The sequence below is a fragment of the Clupea harengus genome, chromosome 13 (genome assembly GCF_900700415.2).
Source record: "Clupea harengus chromosome 13, Ch_v2.0.2, whole genome shotgun sequence".
NCBI classification, from domain to species: Eukaryota; Metazoa; Chordata; class Actinopteri; order Clupeiformes; family Clupeidae; genus Clupea; species Clupea harengus.
In genome coordinates, this window is record NC_045164.1 from 21249235 (window position 1) to 21270199 (window position 20965).

Genomic DNA, 20965 nt, shown 5'->3' on the forward strand with positions numbered 1-20965 from the left:
TAGAAGCTTAGAAAATATCCTCCCCAATCGAAACTCCATGGAAATGAATGAAAGGAAGTGTTGCTATGTTACACACACTCACACACACACACAGACACACACACACACACACACACACTCACTCTCACACACACACACACACACACACACACACACTCACACACACAGCACTGACTCTACTACCTGTGTGAATCTCACCTACTGTTCTTTCAGCTATGATGTCTTTTTATTGGATTAAATTTGAGTAAGGTTTTGAGAAGAAATTTAGGTCAGCACACCTTAATTCCAGAATGACTTGCCAATTAAGGGTAGTAGTCCACCACAGACCCCAAATTAGTTTCTTTTGAAACTGGCGTGGTTCAGCTTTCGTGTGAAATGTGTCATTCTGTGATAGTGTAGAAAAATATCATGGTTGTTGTACAGTGATGTGGTGAACATGGAGTAGTTTTTCAACAACAAGTGTCATGTAAGGCCAGGCAGAGAGGCCTACATGCAGAGAGGAAGGAGAGGCCAGGCAGAGAGGCCTACATGCAGAGAGGAAGGAGAGGCCAGGCAGAGAGGCCTATGTGCAGAGAGGAAGGAGAGGCCAGGCAGAGAGGCCTGTGACATAGAATTGGCCAATGGCTATGAACACAAGGCAAGGCAAGTTTATTATATGGCACAATTCATATCCATCAGTGATTCAAAATGCTTTACAAATGATAAGAGAGCATAATAATAATAAAAATGTATTATTATTATTATTATTAATAATAATAATAATAATAATAAAAAAGATCAAGTGCATGAAATCGATTGGAAGATTCATTTTCTGATAAAAAAAAGATAAACGTTAGGTAGAATTAGCTAAATCAGTCAACAAAAGGCATCAAAACACAGTTGGGTCATCTTTGGAAATGACCAGTATATTTTGGTTAGTGACCTGAGAAAGCTACCAGCAGGAGCGAAGCATGACCCATCTATGTCAAACAGTATGTCAAATCAGTTCGCACCACGATAATTAGGTGTTTAATATAATATTGACAGTTTCATTTTCCAAATCAAGTCATCACTTAAAAACAAAGAAAATGTGTTTCAAAATCACTAAGTAACTAAATACTGCATAGTTTTTATAGGATGAAGGGCATTTAATGTGAGATTTTCCAAAGAAGATTTTGGCTCCAGGAGACTATTTTACCCGGGACTATATGTATATTTCACACTCACTGGGAGGCATGAACCGGGTAAATGGACTACATTTATAAACAGGCTTGGGCTCAGTAGAGTTAAACATTATTTGTTAAATTATATGTTATCATTATTGGAGCCTTGAAAGAAGTAACTCAAACTGCTGTTAGTAGCCTATTTTCGGAGCAGTGGGCTTGTTTTCAGGATAGCAAGCTAAGCTTTGGCTAATGTACATAGCCAGCCATGCATCTAGCTAACACTGATTATAAATAATTCATATGAGTTGGTTTGTAATTTTCAAATAATAGCAACACTGCAAATGTATACCGTTTAAAGTTTAATGTTGAACCCATCTTGCGCTCATTCGTGTAGGTTCAGTGTACTCAACCTGGCACCCCGCGTGAAAAGCTTCTCAAAGTTCTATTACAATGAGTACAACAATATAAGCAAAAGTTAACTTCTTTACTATTCAGATAAATGTACCTCCTGTTCAAACCAGGTTTCTAACTAAAGAGAGTCCACTCGTCCACGTGGTATTCTAACAGTCTTCACTCAGCTCTATCGTATGAGGCTAGAATCTCCACCAAAGAAGTTTCCACCAAAGTCAGAGAGCGAGCTACTTGCGTGCTCCCTTTTTATACTTTTTGCAGCTGTGTAAGCTACAGTTTTCCCCATATTAGGTAAGCCATTTCTCTATTGGTGGCTAGAGTCTTGCTTGCAACATACATGTCCTCCCCCTCCCCTACTGGTTCCCTGTTATCTCTATTTGCATATTTCACAATGACACTCAAGGCCCCAACGTACATTTCCGGACCCAGCCTGTTCTTTCTGCTCTGCCTCGCACATTTCACTCAAGCACATTTTTAGCACAGCATGTCTTACTCTATCAATGGTTGTTTGTTGATTCTGTTATTTTACTTTTAAGCAGTTTCAGCAGGCATACATCTTTATTACATTTTTATTAAACATGGCTTGGCTTTGTTGATAATTCCTAAGCCTGAGGTGTATTAGGGTTGGTTCTTCTACTGGCGGGTCCATTTCTTTGTGGCTCATTCAACAAAACGCATTATGTCTGGGCTACAGACAGCTCCTTTAACCTAGACTTGGGCTTCTGTCACATTAGTTGGATCTGTGTTTTCTTCACGTCTCTTATAAAAACAGCAGAAAAGAGCACTAAAGATATATTTAGCATCCTTCCGCATGAGCACATAAAGTAGAGAATCAAATAGGGGGTTCAATGCCACGAGGATTCCACAAAAAATTCTCCACTTAAGGCTAGAAGTGTGATCAATATTTACAGATGATAATTTTATATCAACAATAATCAACCACACTATATAAGGTAGGAATAAGATGGTGTAAATACAAAGAACAAGACCCAGGATTGCCATAATCTGTCTCTGGTCATTACGAGGTACTGATGTCCTGGAGAGGGCCTTCCATGTCCCCATAAAAAAGAACACCACCAGGGGGTAAGGCAGCAGCAAAACCACAAGCACAACCTCCAACAAATAGATGCTTGTGGTGGTCAAGGTGACAGACAATATGCAAACAGCGACAGACACAAACACTGATGTCCTCATGTTTCGCATATTTCGGTACCTAACAGGGTGAGCGATCATTGCATATCTCTCTGCAGATATACACACCATGAAGCATATGTTAAGTCCCACACCAAACATGTAGATCAACTTGAATGTAAACATATCTTTGAGCAAATGCATTTTTCTTAATACACCCAAAATCATTCTGGCAGAAATTTGAATCAGATCAGAAATTAAGAGGTTTATAACATACACAGGAGCAACATAATTGGTTTCGACTTGAGAGAGCAATCCATAAATAGCCATGCTTATTACAGGGAGTGCAACAGCGAAAATTAGACAGTGAACGATCAGGGCGATGTTGTAAAAGTGATCCAAAATCACTGTAGGCCCAGTGTTGTTGTATTCTGGTGTCTGGTTGTGAAGTTCCTCCATTTCAGTTGGACTCTTTGTCTGTAGAAAGATCAAATGACAAAAGTTCTAGACATCCACAAGCCTTTACTCGCATCGACTTCTATTTACTCGTCTGAATACATTCATGTGCAACTAAAAAGAACCCACTTAGTTTAAAATGCTGCATTATACGTATATATATACACTATTCCTGGACTGGAGAGCATCATTTCCAATTGTGTAGGTAACATGTAATTGCTGATGCTGTATGCTGCTCTGTGGTTATAAGGTTCTTCCTCTTTACAGATAGAACTTGTGCTCCTTGTCTCTAGGCAGATAAATGAGAAATACTATTTTCTGATTGGCTGGCAGGTGTCCCAATATTTCTGTAAAACGGGACACCTATGAAGTAGGTAAAACAGTAAATTCAGGTAAAACAGTTTATTCACTAATCTATATCAATGTCCTAGAAACTTTCATTAACAAACATTAACTCTCAACTTTTATACTTCTCAACTTTAATCATCAGGATATATTAATGTGCAACTAACAGGAGACCACTTAGTTTAAACTGTTGCATTGTTAATCTTTTGTTAGATTTGTTGATAATAAAATGGAAGTGTCACTGTGAGCTCACCTGCAGAAGACTCTCCCAGCTGTGTCCTGATGAATGCATCAATGAGGAGCCTTTCAGGGAAGATATTTACACACCACGCATCACCACATCTCGTCAGTCTTCACACCAATTTGAGCTGCAGACACAAAGCACAGTGGAAATGATTATTTAGGAATAAATATGTACTAGACTTGGTCTGTATCTCTGACACTATTGAACATTCCTGCTATAACAGTCAACGGCTGATCTTCCATCTACACCAATCAGAATCAGTGTTCTAGCTGTAGAAAAGACCAGAAAGTTGCGCTGCACTGCAGGGCGGTTGTATGGTGTTCGTCAAAGTTTTTTTTTAATTTTCTCAACGATATCATATACTAGTCCCACATGGCTTTAATAGAATACAATTGTTTGCGCCTTAAGTGGGCGTGTCACTTCGGGGTAGCACCCCCTGAAGTGCAGTAGGCTCTAAGCATTTTTTGGCAATAGCTTGACAACCACTAGTTGGCAAGTTGGCCTTTAGGAGGCGCATGACTCTGGATTCGACTCTTCAGTGGAGTAATAAAATGCTGAAATTCAGTGTTTCATTAGCCAATATCTTATGACGTAAAGGGTCAGACTTCACCAAATTTGATAAGCTGTGTCACTGTTCTACATTCTTTGGACGAAGGCCATCAGTAGGGGGCGCTACAACACATTTCAACAGTTCGAAAATGGATAAACATTTTTATGGCAAGTTGGCCTCTTGGAGGCTCATTACACAACACTGGCTCATTACAATTCATTTGTGAAATGACGCCACTGAATAATGTTCTAAAACGAGTTGTGTGATCACTGAATAGTATAAGTGATATAATTGTGTGTGTTCTCTATTCAGGGACTCCCTCTGCCAGGGGTCCCCACTTCCAAGTTGGTAATACACATGCCAACACTTTTTCTGGGTGTGTTCAAGTTTATCTAAATTCGAAGAGGAAACACACAGGCAAATATCCCAGCAGTCAGCCTAACCACAGATTTAAGTACACCACTCCATACAGCAGTCAGCCTAACTACAGATGTAAGTACATACTTACTCACTCCAAACAGCAGTAGGACTAACTACAGATATCAGTCAGCTTAACTGCAAATGTAAGTACATACTTACTCACTCCATACATCAGTCAGCCTTACCACAGATGTAAGTACATACTTACTCACTCTATACAGCAGTCAGCCTAACTACAGATATCAGTCAGCCTAACTACAGATGTAAGTACATACTTACTCACTCCATACAGCAGTAGGCCTAACTACAGATGTAAGTACATACTTACTCAATCCATACAGCCGTATGGCCTAACTACAGATGTAAGTATACACGTGGCACGGTGGCTCAGGTGCTTGCACTGCCGCTTCACAGCTAGAATTCCTCGATTCCTGCATGGGGCGCTGTAGGTTCTCCCCAGGCTCAGGTGGGCTATCTCCCGGGCCTTTCTGTGTGGAGTTTGCACATTGTCCCCGTGTTCACGAGGGCTTTCCTCCACTAAGAACCCCAACAGAAAAACATGCAGAAGAACTGAACTGTCCGAACTTGGTCCCCGGGCGCCTAAAGGCTGCCCACTGCTCCTGGGGGTCCTGGAGGAAGGTCAGTCCACGATGGGAGAAATGCAGAGATCAAATTCACTGCAACCTCAGGCCTGTGTGTGAGTGTGTGTGTGTGTGTCCTGTGTCGCCACTATATATGCACGTGTGTGTTGTTGTGTGTCGTTTGTGCAAAATAAAAACGGACTGAAGTCAGCCTTGTTTGTTACTGACTCACTTCATACAGCAGTCAGCCTAACTACAGATCTAAGTACATAAAAGAATCACCACCAAGATGGAAAAAAAGAAATAAGAAACTAGTTGCAGCTTGCATGATATTTGCAATGTGCTGAGCCTGACAAAACATGTTGCTACACTACTTCCTTTTTGTGACGAACATTCATTTTATGGCAATATTTTGAGTCATAAACAAGAAATTGAATAAAAGTACATTGTCCCTGATGCAAAACCTCATAAACACATTTTACTTGTATGTTATTTCTCATACCAGTTACTAGTTTACTGGTATTTCAGCGAGAAGAAAACACACACAGAGAGACACACTCATGAACACACGCACACACGTACACACACACAGGAGGACACACAGACTTTACTATCTATCTGAGTCATACTAAGGGTAGCTTTCACAGGAAGCATTTAATGATTGACCACAACAGGAAAGATATGTAGCCTCACCAACACTTGCAAGGTGTTAACCCTTATGAGGCCCAGGCATGTTTGACTTTTTTATGAAGTCTCACATGCCTTGATGTTTTAGTATATTTCCCCTAACTAAAAGTATTGATGCACAAGTGGCATTTATGATTATATTCTAGAAGACCTCTGCAACAATAACACGAGAGTAAAAGGAATGTAGTAAAATAACGTTTTATTTAAATCAAGTGTAAACACACCCTTACAAAAAAGGATGCAGCTGTGGAAACTAGCATTATTGTAGCTGAAGAAAATCGCCCGAGCTTCCAAGTGTTTTTTCAGAGGGTGCATTTTTGAAGCAGTGCATGCTAAAGGTATGTTAGCAGGTGTGCCCCGACCAGATACAGACTTAAAAAAATTCAGTTTGTCAAGAAACACTATCGCAGACCGAGTTAAGGAACAGGCAATCTAAGAACACAACTAGCCGAAGAGGCAAGCAGTTATATGGCTTTTTCATTCGCTGTTGATGAAAGCACAGACAATGTAATCAGTGTGTCTGACACCAAAATGAGTTTGACATCTTTGGTCTTACAGTTACATCCGGCCCTTTGAGGGCAACCATAATGCTGATGTGGCCCAGGGTGAAAATTAGTCTGACACCCCTGCTCTAGGACAAAAACTTGCAGAGCTTTAAAGGCATATTGACAACCAGTGGGAAAGGGCCTCCATTTTGCACAGCTTAAGGTTTACTATAAGTTAAAGTTGGGCTTGTTTGGTTGAAAATATTTTGAGTTATAAATAAGAAATTGAGTAAAAATACTTTGTTCTGATGCAAAATATCAGTCTTGCATTTTACATGTGAAAAGGCCAATATCAACTTTACAAGACACTTTATTAAAATTAATCCCGATTGCAACTGCATGAGGTCAGACAAATCAAACTCGTACCCTTACAATACACCTAATTCAACTTTTGTGACTTTTTGTGAAAAAAAAAATATATATTGTAAGAATCTTTGTGAGCTCACCTGTATACAGTTCTCCCAGCTGTGTCTGGTGAATTGGTCTGTGAAAAGACCTCCAGTGAGTATAAACACACTCCACAAGCCTCACAGAAGGTCCTGGATGTGCTCACAGGGGACTCACTACAGCCTTCTGGCTTCAGTTCACAAGGATGGTAGAAGTAAAACTGATGTCATGATGTCACTGATGCCATTTCCAATTGAAGATCTGGAGAGTTAAGATGAGAGAGATAGGTTTGATAGATATCAAACAGGAAGAGGAAGTGTTTATCAGTTTAACCTCAGTTTCAGTATCACCATGACACAAGACCAGCGTTCAGGCATGGAGCTATTATCTTCAGTTTATACATTGATTTAGTCTATTTCTGCAGTTCTGCGGTTAATACTTGGGTGCAGTCTATACATGGGAATGCACAGTAACACACAGTAACTCTGACAGGTAGAAAGGATCTCTCTCCCTCTTTCACATAGGAATCCCATTAAAAACAAGATGGGATATGTCACATAATGTGTACATGTGACCATATAACTGCTAGGACCTTTAGGACCCTGGAAATCAGATGCCTCCGGGTATATGTTAGTCTTACGTTGATGCTGAATGTGATACGATTGATTTCCTGCCTGTGTTACCTAAACGCAGAGCTGCCAACTTTTCAAAAAACCTTGGAGTGAGATTTTGTGAGATTTTGTTACCAAAATTTTGCCGCGATGAGTCACATGTTGGTGACTCAAATATCAGGGAATTGGAATTAATTTGGCGTTGTACCCATGTTGTGCCCTGCATTCTGGTGGTTTGTGGGGCCCAAAGTCGTTGATAGCGGCGGCCTACTGGAGATGGACAACATTGGTTACATTCTGTGAAGCAAAGACATAGCTGAAGGTTCACCCCCAGGAAATGTTGGTTTAAGTAGATGTTATTTCCTGCATTCTAGTGGATTTTTGGGTGGTATGCTAAAGATGTGCAATACCTGAACTTATTCTGATTCATTTTCATCTGATCATGACTTGTAGGGCCTTCTAGACTTGAGCTGAACATTTAACCAGAAAACTATTGTTGTGCCTCAATGACTCAATGTACCACAATATAGCCTAATTAATAAACCTGTGTTTAAGATTTGACCATGGTAGGGTTGATTGACATTTTGATTACAATGGTATTCAACTAATTCTTAACTGAAACCTAACCTATATTGTTAATAATTGTATTCTTAAGAGCACTTAATGATTTATGTTCAGCAAAAAATGACAAAAGATTAGTTAGGGAGAAATATTTTTCATTATTCAAAGCCTCCCACCACACATTCCATCAAACAAAAAAGTGCAACAAATAAAGTGCTTAAACAGTAGCCTTTTAAGCAATACAATGGATCAACACATGACAAAAATAACTAAAAATGAGGTATCAGATGCAGATCAGAAGTTGGTTAGTCATTTTCTAAGATCCGTGGGCAAGGTTGTACTGGCCTGTGGCCTTCTTGGAGGCCTTGATGACCTCTGAGGGGGGCTCCCATCTGAAACAGGGCTCCAGGTCGGCCATCTTTATGGCCATTATTGAAGACAGGGTGCCATCCAATGCCAGGCTATTTCTGGTCTTAGTTTTGTTCAGTCCCACAACTGAAAACACCCTCTCAGCATCTGCATTCGAATGGGGCAACACCAGGACCAGCTTGGCGAAGGCAACAAGCCACTCAAATTCTTTGGCTCCTGTCACCTATGGAAAATGAACCAAGAACAAAATGGAAAAACATACCATGTTTTGATTAATACTGTAAGTATACTGTAACAAAGTTCAGATACAACGTGCATAGTTTGCATCATGTATGACACAATATATGCATGCATCAATAAAAGCAACAGATGTAGCCAAGCCACACCTGCCAAAAAGAAAGACAAAAAAAAAATGTATACCTTATGTTTCCATTCCAGCCCAGAAGCTTTCCACCTCAGTTTCGTCCTGAAGGTAGGTTGTTGGCATGGTCTGATAATTCAGAAACTCCTCACCCAGGTTGTCATGCTCCTCTGGCCCAAGGTATGGGAGGAGATGGGGACACCTATTTATGACAGTAGAGTTACAGGTTGTTAAGTTATAAGTATATTGTCATCAACCAGCAGCAGTTCATACACATCTTTGAGGAAAAGCCATATAAGAATAACTCATGTGCAGTTTAGGAGTGAACATACCTCATCATAAGCATTTTAGCTAAGATGATACAATAATTAAAGAAAAAAAACTAACCTTTCAACAAAGTACAGGACATCTTCAATGCCACTTTCAGCCTTTTCTTTGGCCTGTTAATAAAAAGATAAATGCTATGTTAGCAGCCTAAATAAACAATGCTATGATGTTTTGAGCATGCAATATACCACGAGGTTAACAAGGTGCTCTCCTGCTGCTTGTTATGACATCTGAGTTTACATTCACCACAAAAAATCAAGTTCACAAACACAAACGAATATGTTTTTTTTCAAGATTCAAAGTTTAAGAGAGTGAGTAGCTACTTAATTCAGGCATGAAAACGGGTCAGGGGTGAAAAAGGTGAGAAGGATATTACCCCTCTAGGAGGGTCCGGGGGCATGCTCCCCCGTAAGAAACATTTTAATATTCCATATTTTAAAGCATCAATCTGATGCATTTTGAGATGCTTTTTTTGCCAACCTGGGGAGAGGTGGAGAAACTTAACTTCAGCCATGAGTCCAAAATTATTATTGCCTCCTTACTAAGTATTATGCACTGATGTCACTGGGTCTAACATACAGTATAAGAGGCACAATGTGGTAAGGGCATCACAAATGGCTTAATGCATAGCCCCCACAAGAGATGGTGGACATGCTGTAACTTAACTTGTCTACTCTTCCATCATGATTGACAGCCAATACAATGTTATGTAATTCAGACTTTAATTAGGGCTGTCAATAGAGACAAAAAAATTAACTAATTAATCTCACATTTTGAAATTCATTAATCTCAATTAATCGCGATTTAAAGTTGGTTTGACTTCTAAAGACTAAATCTTATAAATTAACGAGTAATCACTTTCAGACAGCGTGTATTTTAGACACTGTTGTTTAATTGTATTTTTTTTTTTTAACACAAAACTACACGCAGAACTGTGTTTTCAAAGAGGCTCAGGCCTATAACTCATACCTATAAAGTGCCAGCCAGGTACAGACTGTGCGCCGCGCAGGGTAGATGTTAAAATGGAAGTAGCCTAGCAGCTGCCAACATAATACGGGCACTATCAGTGCCTAAAGTGGTCAGTTTGCCACTTATCTCCCATCTGTTTGAGACGTCGATGAATTCCTCTGCACAGTCCTCCGCTGTATGTCGCGAATGTTTTTTTTTTTTTACTTCCAATGCAAAAGATCTCAATTTCCATACATTGTCAATAAAATGAACTGTGACACCCAGGTAATTGTCATTTCTGACTGACGTCCAGTTGTCACCAGTAAGGGCGACGCTGGCAGCTTGTTCGAGGAGCTGAATTTTTCGTGCTCTCTCGCCGTCATACAACGGTAAATCGTAAGAATTGTCCCCTGAAGCAATTCGAATCACCTCAGACAGCCCACCGTCCTCAACTATGCTGATGGGCCGACAGTCACCGGCAATCTAAACTGCCTAAGCGTTGGTAACCTTTTCACGGACTGGTCTAGTTATTTTCCTAGTGAAGTCGTGGATTGTGGGTTGGCGACCATCTAACCTGGGACTGCTTTCTGTCGGGTGCTTTGCATTAAGGTGATAGCTAAATTCAGCTTGACAAATGCTACATACAACTTTAGTTTTGTCGGTTGTTCCGTCATTTTCACTCTTAAACAGAAACTTTCCGCCCAACAATCCCTCTGCTCTCTCCATCTTCAACTACCGTCTCGGTCTCTCCTATTCCTGACTGCAGGCACGCGGCGGTTTCGTGCCATGTGTCAATGCACATCGGAAGTAAACAAAGTTGCGTTAACTGCCTTAAAATATTTTATCGCATTAATCTCGGCCTCAATAATCTCATAGATTAACGCGTTAACTTTGACAGCCCTAATTTTAATACATTTTATTGGCAAAGATAACAATTTACATTACAGTTCGTAATACTCTCAGAACCAGATCATTTTTTCTTCTTTGCCTGAACCACCAGTGACCGTGGTTACATGGATTCGAATAACTGCCTTAGTCGGACTGAAATCGCATTATCCGTTTCATGTAAGCACCTTAGTCGGATCGTAGTCGGACCGCACATAGTCGGACTAACACCCCTGGATAACTCGATCCGATCCAGTTGATAGTTCGACTATTGCGGCATGTAACGGTGAATTGGATAAGGAACTGGACTTTGCGTCTTTGCGCATGCTTGAGATCCCGCCGCCATCCTCCCTCCCTCCCTGCCAGGTCGTGACCCGGAAGACGAAAGAGACGATACGTTGTCTCAGCTGTTCATACTAATGACACGTTTATTTATGAATATCCTGCAGACTGTCTCACAAGCTTATTCTTGTTGACTATGAACAAACATAACAGAAGAGGTCCGAAGATATGAGTACCTTTACAACCCCTCCTTAAAAACGTATAAGGACGTTCAAATTACGATACTTATGTGGTGCCAGTGTTGACAAAAACGTAGACTGCGACTGTTTGGACAGAACGCGCTAATTCACCGAACAAATACTTTCATATTAATTTCCCACCACTTGTTAGTCATGTCATCCATTCATATCGATGTGAATCAATCAATACTAATACATCTTTAACTGTGATGTGTTTTTGTTTCATTTCACAACGTATTTACTGTATAATCAACGATAGCAGGTGCCCGCTTGTAAACAGTCCACATTTTATTTGCTTAAAACACACAGCAGTACTGTCAAATCAGAAAGCAAATCAGCTGTCAAAGGGCTGTTACCTGACCAAATACCTTTCAAACTCGGTGATAGTATTCACAACTAATTTGTTCTTCATTCTATCAAATATGATGAAGTGTGGTCCGCGACGGCCACAAGTAAATTATTGCGACATTTCTAACATACAACTCAGAACGAAGAGAACACAGCCAGTAGTAGCCTAATCTAATAAAGAGTTGCCTAATCTATTAACAAGGTCATGGATTGGTGGTTTAAGACAGGAACTATGAAAAGAAAATTAAATGAGAAAGCCTCTAACATAGAGCCAGGTCTTGGGTAGGAGGCATGTTGTTCCGGGGATATTTAGTTAAATGGTCCGCGAATTTTTTTTTATTGGCTAAGTGGTCCTTGGTCTGAAAAAGTTTGAGAAACACTGCTTTATAGACAATAACGATCATACACTCCCATTGCACTCAAACAACCACACTCAAACGAGGAGATATTGTATCAATTAGCCTATTAAGTACTGTATTTATTGATTGCAAAGAGTTCAACGTTACAGCAACATAACTTTGCTCCGGTCGCTAAATCTGATATATCCGTGTGCATCATCGCTCTCCCTCTCTCTCTCTGCCACACCCACCCTGTAACCTACGTGTTTATACATTATAGAAGCAAGACCATTATATTGTAACAAATCACGGAAGCGTGGTATATTTGTTATGGCTTTTTATTAAACACTAAAACACAACACACTGTCACAATGGCACGGGCTTTATGCCCTGGTGCAAGTTACCACGAACAGACTGTGCTACCGTCACCCACCTTTATAAGCTCTGTCCCAACACAGAACAACGACATGTAATTAGAACGGTAAGGAACATATAGGGAACGTCGTTGAGCTAGTGCATCACATAGTATAACAGTATGCGCCCGCTGCACGGCATTACGGGCCGACTATGCCGGCAAGTTAAAATATTGTGGTTTAAAGTTAATGCTTGTGAAATCAGCTGTCACTCGGCTATTACCTGACCAATACCTGTCAAAGTCGGTCATACTATTCACAACTAATATGTCCTTCATTCTATCAAATATGATGAAATTTGGTATTGTGCCCGCGAGGCACGCGTGACTTTAGTTGTGTTCGGTTATCTGGCGCTGAAAAAAACCACGAATTAGTACTGTCAAATCAGAAAGCAAATCAGCTGTCACTCGGCTATTACCTGACCAATACCTATCAAACTCGGTGATACTATTCACAACTAATATGTCCTTCATTCTATCAAATATGATGAAATTTGGTATTGTGGCCGCGAGGCACGCGTGAGTTTAGTTGTGTTCAGTTATTTGGCGCTGCCCTCTAAAGACAGAGACGTGACAGGTGGATCGAGATATTTTCCCGTAAATACCTTTACCTAAATACCTTTATAGACAACATCGATCATACACTCCCATTGCACTCAAACAACCACACTCAAACGAGGAGATATTGTATCAATTAGCCTATTATGTATTGTATTAATTGCACAGAGTTCCAGTGGCGCATGCAGCCGTACGCACTGTGCGTACCTTCTGCTACGCGAGAAGAAGAAAAATATATCATGAACGCATATTTATTAAAATGGGGAAACTATAAAATCGGAGTACAGACAACTAATGCCCAGCGTTGACGATGCAGATACAGAGCTGGAAACAGCTAAATGAGTTACGCAGTGAACTTTATCAAGCCCTGGAAAGTTCGGCAAATTTCTAGCCAAACATTCATTGCGTCCTGAAGGTTTGTATCTATCTACGAAAAGACTGACTGGACTTGCTCTCATGAATATTCACACAGATTTGGATATCGACAGCGAAGAAGTACTAAAACAATTTGCGTGTGTGCGTGTGTGAATGTGCGTGCGTTTCTCTCGCCTTTTATCTTTCACCTTTGAATAATGTAACTTATAAACACATCGGCCTGGCAGAAACAAACAAACAAACAAACAAACAACCCAAGAGGCAACACGCATTTCTGGACCGATGAACAGACGCGATTCATGCTCAATCAACTGTTGTTGTTATTGGTAGTGGTGAAGAGGTCAAGCGGAAAGGGCTGTATCACCACTAGTTGTAATAAAAACAGCGCTACCTATCGTATCGGATATGACATGCTTTCGGCCAATGATTCGATTTATTCACTGCCATGTATATTGGGATAATAGCACCTACCCTCGAAAGAAAGCATAGTCCGACTAAGCAAAGATTCGAATTATACCATCATGTAAACACACTGACTGTCTTCATGGCCCGCTTTCGCTGTTTTGCCACGTCTCAGCCTCGACCTTTTCTCTTCTTCAGCATGCGTGCTTTCATCTTCTGATAGTGGTCTGCACTGGTGATGCAAGGCAACTTCGCGTTAATATTTCCATGCACTAGCGCTCCCTTCTGGCACGCGCACCTGTTCGCAATTCACTGAATCTCGCGCTCCCTTCTGGCACGCGCACCTGTTCGCAGTTCACTGAATATGAATACCTACACCCCCCCCCCCCCCCCAAAAAAAACCATTTCTCATCGAATCTACACGATTCACGTAGGTCACCTATTTTGGTTTCAAAACGGCGAATTTCGCCGAAAGGTGAGGGATTTTCATGCCTGTTAATTGAACCACATGTCATTAACATACATACTCTGCTCAGATTGGAGATGAAGATTTTCTTCAGCTATGGATTCTCTTCTCTTTTTAACTCTTCTTCTGACGCGAATTTCGGGACTCTTTGGGGTAAATAGGATGTCTATGCAGCGAATATGGTTACAGATGCGCTCCTTAGCGCCATCTACCGTCGGGGAGTTTGAAAAGGAACGAACGCGTCTCGGCCCAAAATCTGAATTATTTTTTGCCGTGAGAAATTGTATGTGTGGCGTGAGTGCGTGTGAAAACATGCAAAAGCGTGTGTCACACGGCGAAACCGTGACAGTTGGTAGCTCTGTAAACGTTTGGATAATAAAGAACTTTGCACTTAACTATACTTATCGAGTGGACATCAGTTATTTACATGGTGTCAGAATCGCTTGACGGACACATTGCTTCGAAAGGATGGCCAAGTTTAACCCCCCGGAAAGTTTCGCTTTCGGATGGCGACGAAACTTACTAAAGATTCAAAGCTCAGGTCAGTTCACTGATTTATGCCATGGGCCCGTAAGCTGAGAACATTTTCAAATCTTTCAACTTCGCGGATAGAGCAGATGAGAAGAAGTTTGATGTTGCGTTAAAGAAATACGACGAATACTTCTATCTCAAACGCAACGTGATTCACGAGCGCGCTTGTTTTGACCAGAGACTGCAGCGAAAGAAAGCTGAAATGTTCATCAGAGCCATTCATGAGATGTCAGAAGAACACTGTGAATTTGACGCGAACAGAGACGAGCACATCCGTGACCGGATTGTTGTGGGCATTCTCGATAAAGAACTGTCACGCAAATTGCAACTGATGGCTGAACTGACGCTTGCCCAAACTATTCCGACGGCCTCTTAATGGCCTCTGCTGTAGCATCACAAGACAGTTACTAGTAAATGAAAGTGGTTTCCTCTCTTTCTCCTCCTCGAAACACCGGGATGTGTAACTGAATCTCTTTCTGTGTGGCAATTTAAACTGCCAGTAATGAAACTCATAGAGGGCTGGACGAATAGAGAGTGCAATACCCATTTAGAAATGAGTTTGCACTTGCAATAGAACAGCAACAGCCAGAAGACTTTGCATTTCTGCGTAATACATTTGTGCACACACACAGGGATGGATTAACGAACGGGCCTACCGGGCCCATGCCCAGGGGCCCATGAGCTCAGGGGGCCCCTAAGCCAGAGCCTCTGCGTGAAGTTGCTGTTATGTATCTCTTATTTGTGATTGAAAAAGGTGTATTTTGTTCATTTGCTAATGGCTTTAATAGAGTGTACCTGTGCTGTGTTAGAAAATGTGCATGTGCGCCAGGGGCGTAACTATAGACAATTCAGCCAGCGTCGAAGGTTTGTAGGCAAAGCAGACCCTGCTTTCTAAATGTATCCGAACATGTGGATGAAAAGTGTCGCTAATAATTTTTTTCGCAAAGGGGGGTGGGGGGGCTTTAACATGTCCAGGCCCAGGGGCCCGTGGTTTCTTAATCCGTCCATGCACACACACACACACACACACACACACTTCTCTTAAGCCTTATTTTACTCATAGCATGACTCATTACACTAACTGTTTGTTAAGAGTCTTTTTTGCATGTGCACACACACAACACACACAGGTAATAGCCTTTGTACTTTGTCGCACCCTGACTGACCTCTGCCCCAGGTATCTCTGGCTGTAGATGCCATGTGTGTCGTGTTCACAGCGAACCACTTCCTGTCTCTATTCTATTCTATTCAATCTCATTCTTGCGCACTTATATTATCAAACATGTATTCCATCTAAGACTTGCAGAGTCAGTGAGACGCTTATATTACCATACATGTATTCAATCTAAGACTTGCACTGAGTCAGTGAGACTCTTATATATTTTTTACCTATATAAACAATATTTAATTATTTATCCTCAATCTGCATGTAGTGCTTTAAACCAGCCTAGTGCCTCTGAAGCACTGCTCCTCCCCCAGTGTCTTTAACAAGCTTTTCTAGAAGCTCTCATTAGGCTACTTCAGAGCTCGATGCCATGGAAACAAACATGTCCCGCCTCTTTAGTTTAATCCAGTTTTATTATGGTTTGGGTTTGAGACATTTGGAGACATTTATGTCTTTGATATAATAATATATATATATTAGTGCTGTCAGTTTAACGCGTTATTAACGGCGTTAACTCAAACCCATTTTAACGCCGTTAATTTTTTTATCGCGAGATTAACGCGATTTTTTTTTTATTAATTTCTTTTTTATTTTTTATTTTTTTTTATTTTTTTTAGATAAACATTCTTTTTGGCCTCGCAAACTGTGTAGTAGGCGAACGTTACGGTTTGAGTGAATGGTGAGCGCGATACGGCGAAATGGATGATAAAAAGCTTCTGAATGGAAAGTTTACTTTTAAAAGTTGTGTTGTGCAAAAGAAGCGAGCTTCACTGTTTGAAAATGTCAACAGGCAGCTGGCTGAAAGCAAAGAAGTAGTAGGCTTACCTTTTATTGGTAACCTAACTGTTACGGTTCATTGTTTCTGAAATAAGAGGCCTGACTGCTATGTTCCCAGCAAACTTGAAAAAAAGAAAATATTAAGCCATGGTTTAACTGCACTATAGGCTGAGTCCTTGTTTACCTGAAATGTGCACTTTATAATTTTATTTTGTACCGCCCTGTTTGGCAATATTGGTTTTCAATAAAATAAAACATTTTTATAAAGCAAGCCAATCAACTTTTCCATGTTGATAAGGGCATTCAAATACAAATAAAATGATGGAAAAAATAAATAAACGAAGGGACATTTAGAATAGATAAAAATTTGCGATTAATCGCGATTAATTTTGAGTTAACTATGACATAAATGCGATTAATCGCGATTAAATATTTTAATCGTTTGACAGCACTAATATATATATATATGAGGATGGACTGATGTGGGTCTAATGTCGGGACCAATACAGCGGGGGAGCCAACGCGCTGAAGCAGGAAGTGTAGGAAGTAATGAGGAGAGTGGAAGAAGACTGCTATATAAAAACTGTCTGCAAACAATCCGCTCCCTCTTGGTTTCTTGGTCTCTTGGTCTCCTTTGTGCACAGGGGGTAAGGTAGATGGCGTGCAGTTTATTTAGTTTACTTGTTGTTATGTGATTGTTGTTTGCATGTGGCAGTGTAATTGTTTGGGACGATGATTTTACTGTTGGTTTATTTCTTTTGAGTTTGTTTCAGTCCCAGCCAGGGCGGCCGACCTGTACTGAGACTGTATACGCCATCTACTGCTTTTAAGTGGCTCAGCCAGCGGTCAGCTTGGTGGTTTTAAGATCAGCATTGATAGCTCTATTTTTTTATCTAAATCTTGCGAATTAACTTTAATAAAGAGCAAAGCTTTTAACCTATTTATTGCCATAACCATCTACGGGCCACTGGCTGTAGCTAGGGGGTTAGCTGCTTACTTTTAGGCTTTTCGGGTTGCTGTGTGTGATTTATGTCATGGTTGAGATTCTAACTCACTTTAAACTTTGCAACTGTTGTTTTGTAGTGTATCCACTTTGCTGTGAGCTCCTAGTGTGTCTTAGCCCCAGAAAGTAGAGCAGTTATTCCCCAAACTCCCCTTTGTGTGCCCAATGGTCATCTTAATAAATTGTTAACTTATTGACTGACTCTGACTCTTCTTTGGTGCTTTCCCACTGGTTGATCCGAGAAAAAAAAAAAGATGGTTTTGTTCTTAGTTTCTGGACTTTGCACAGGCACCATGTCGGTACAGCTGATTCTGGAGAAACACTGTATTGTCCAGCAGATCAGAATGGACTTTCTGTGTGAACAACTGCAAAGTCCTGAGGTGCCTGCATCAGTAACATTTGGATCCGCTTACAGTTAGCAGATCTGGCTGGCTTTAAATGAGCAATGCCAGGAAAGCATATCCTTAATCACACCTGGATGATGACCACACACACATGTGATCATTCTATTTGTATCAACAGAGACTGATTAAAATGTCACAGTATCCAAACAGCCTTAAGAACCAGCTGTGTTGTACAAGACTGCCTGCTTTGTGTAATGAAAACACATGCACGCACACACACACACGCACACACACACACGCACACACACACACATGTACACGCACACACACACACACACACACACACTGCTGTCTGAAAGTGATGTGACTGTTTCCCCACCATAAGAAATAAAGCTTCAAAAATAGAAACATCATTACAAATAAGGATGAGATGCTTGTCAAGCTAGGAGGAGAGACTGTGTGTTTGCTGTACGCATGTGCATGCATGCTGTGTGTGAGCCGGGGGTGTGATGTGTGATGTGTTTGTTTGTGTTTGTCCTACAGAGTGCACTGTGAGGGTCCACTAGTTAGCACAAGCTAACATGTTGAAATCTGGATAAACAGTAACATCCTGTATTTCAAAATCCCATCGCATGATAAGAGTCCCTCCCTCTCCATTGATTTAAATAAGGCTCCTCTGATCTATTGGGTTGACACAGCACGACGTCCTCACAGAGCACAAAGCTGACACTGGAGAACAGCCATAGCCAGAGCAGAGACAGAGCATTGAACATGTTGAGCATGAAGACTCCCGGTGCTGTGCTGCTGTTGCTATGGTCTGGTCTGGTTGTGGTTGCAGCAGAGAGTGGAGGCCTCCTGGATGAAGCTACAGCTGCAGCCCCTGCCTCCACCCAACAGAACAGCCAGCCTGATATCCACACTGCGCTGAGAGAGATGAGCGCTCTGATGGTGGAGCAGAGAGTGGAGCTCAGACACACTAAGACGCAAATGGAGACCAGACTGAGAGCCAGTGAGAGTAAAGCAGAGACCATGGAGACCAGACTGAGAGCCAGTGAGAAGGCAGTCGTGGATCTCAGACAGACTGAAGCCAGACTGACAGCCAGTGAGAGACTAGTGGAACGGCTTCAGAGTGAAAATGAGGGTAAGAATTTGGGATTATGTTCTCAAATTAATCTTTTTGCATGTCACATGGAAGTTCAGCTCAAGGCCATAATTTACATGTTTTTTAGTTCATTCTCATCTCTTTCACTCTCTATCTCTCTGTGTGTGTTGTTTCCTAAATTTCCCTCGGGATTAATAAAGTATCCATCTATCTATCTATCTATCTATCTTCAGCTCAGACAGTGAATCTGAACCTCATAGTGAGTCAGGTGGAGGAGCTGAGGAGGGAGAGAGAGGAGAGGAGGGTGTCTTTTTCTGCCTCACTGGTAACACGTAGTAGTGGTGAGCATTTTGGTCCCTTTAGTAGGCCAACCACACTGATCTACAGACATGTCATCACCAACACTGGAAATGCCTACAACCCCAATACAGGTATGACTGTAAAGACAGCCCAGATTCAAACTGTAGGAATCATACTACTGTCATGCTGACATCATTGATATTTTGTATAATTATTTTTCTATTTTCCTTCTACTGTAGGTGTCTTCACGGCTCCAGTCAGAGGCGTCTACTACTTTGCTGTATTTGCGCATGGAGGCGGTCATGCATATAGACCTACAGCAGTCGCTCTCCATAAGAATGATGAACTTGCTGTTGTTGCTTACAGTCAACAGCCAAGCCTCAGTATTAGTCCCTCTAATGGAGCTTCTCTGCTGCTGGAGGTGGGAGATGTGGTCTATGTGAAGCTGGTGCTCGGTGCATGGGTGTATGACAGCAGCTTAAGCCACTTCAACACCTTCTCTGGCCACCTGCTCTTCCCCATGTGAGGGAAGCAGTAGACTGATGTAGAAGTTATGTTGGGTGTGGAGTGACGCTAGCAGTGAGAAACAGACAGGACGTAACACACTCCTCTCCTTGTTCCCTACATGGTCACTGGGTGGGTCTGGGCAAGACTTTTAGTGTGACATGATGTTCATTTTCCTTAATTGCAATCCATCTATTGTGCTGTTTGTTACATGTTAATGTACCTTCACCTACTGTTAGTATGTCAGTGTGGAACTGAAAACACTTGTAATGAAATGTGGTTTGTCAGGCTGTGTCTTTGTATATCTGTCTATTACAAAATAAAATACATCTTTAAATGACTAATTCAAATATATTTGTTACAACACACTGACATTCATATTTGCCATGGCTTTCGTGCCACCTGAAGACATCCTACGTAACATCATAGGTATATACTAAGCCGTTCAAAATAAGGGACTAGGCCTCATTATCATCTCCTCCAGAAATAAGAGCAAGAGCTGCTGTTTAGTAAACTCAGATATTAAACTGAAATCATTATGGGTCCATTCAACCCATCTCCTGCTTTCACCCCTCTGGCACTGGTACTGGGAGGGAGGTGCAGAGGGGTTCACATTCACATTTAGCAAAATGCATTTTACATCAGAGGTGTAATAGTCATACATACTGGAAGGGGATGAATATGACTGTAACACAGCTCAGTAGCTAAGCTAAATTAGGCATTGTTGTAATAATACTAAAAAACTAAAGCACAGACATAAAGGTCAGGAAAATTGCACAAGGGGAGGCCACCATTGAGGCAAAACATCTTCTGCATTAGGTCGCTGTGTATAACCCCACTGGGTAATGTTTGGAG

The 20965-nt window shown here is 41.2% G+C and overlaps 2 protein-coding genes across 5 annotated transcripts in view; one reads left to right on the forward strand and one right to left on the reverse strand.

Annotated features, from left to right (window-relative positions):
• Positions 1-1570: 1570 nt before the first annotated feature.
• LOC116223317 (G-protein coupled receptor 4-like) lies at positions 1571-7846 on the reverse strand. 2 transcript variants are annotated; one of them, XM_031579489.2, is made up of 4 exons: positions 7722-7846; positions 6962-7163; positions 3742-3856; positions 1571-3164 (listed from the first exon to the last, which is right to left on the reverse strand). In XM_031579489.2, exons 3-4 carry the CDS (start codon positions 3778-3780, stop codon positions 2265-2267), a joined length of 939 nt encoding a protein of 312 aa, XP_031435349.1. In that variant the 5' UTR covers positions 3781-3856; positions 6962-7163; positions 7722-7846; the 3' UTR covers positions 1571-2264. The 2 variants fall into 2 exon arrangements, with proteins under 2 accessions (XP_031435349.1, XP_031435350.1); XM_031579490.2 differs by lacking the exons at positions 6962-7163; positions 7722-7846 and adding an exon at positions 5031-5291.
• An 11006-nt stretch (positions 7847-18852) lies between these two features.
• The window catches only part of LOC116223296 (complement C1q-like protein 2), a 14360-nt gene continuing 12247 nt past the window's right edge, over positions 18853-20965 (forward strand). The window contains exons 1-3 of one of the 3 annotated variants that reach the window (XM_031579419.2): positions 18858-19345; positions 19540-19737; positions 19846-20450. In XM_031579419.2, coding sequence (XP_031435279.1) covers positions 18976-19345; positions 19540-19737; positions 19846-20132 — 855 coding nt within the window. In that variant the 5' untranslated portion in view covers positions 18858-18975 and the 3' untranslated portion in view covers positions 20133-20450. Of the gene's footprint in view, positions 19346-19539; positions 19738-19845; positions 20451-20965 lie in introns of those variants that run through there. The other 2 variants (XM_031579421.2, XM_031579420.2) reach the window with 2 other exon arrangements.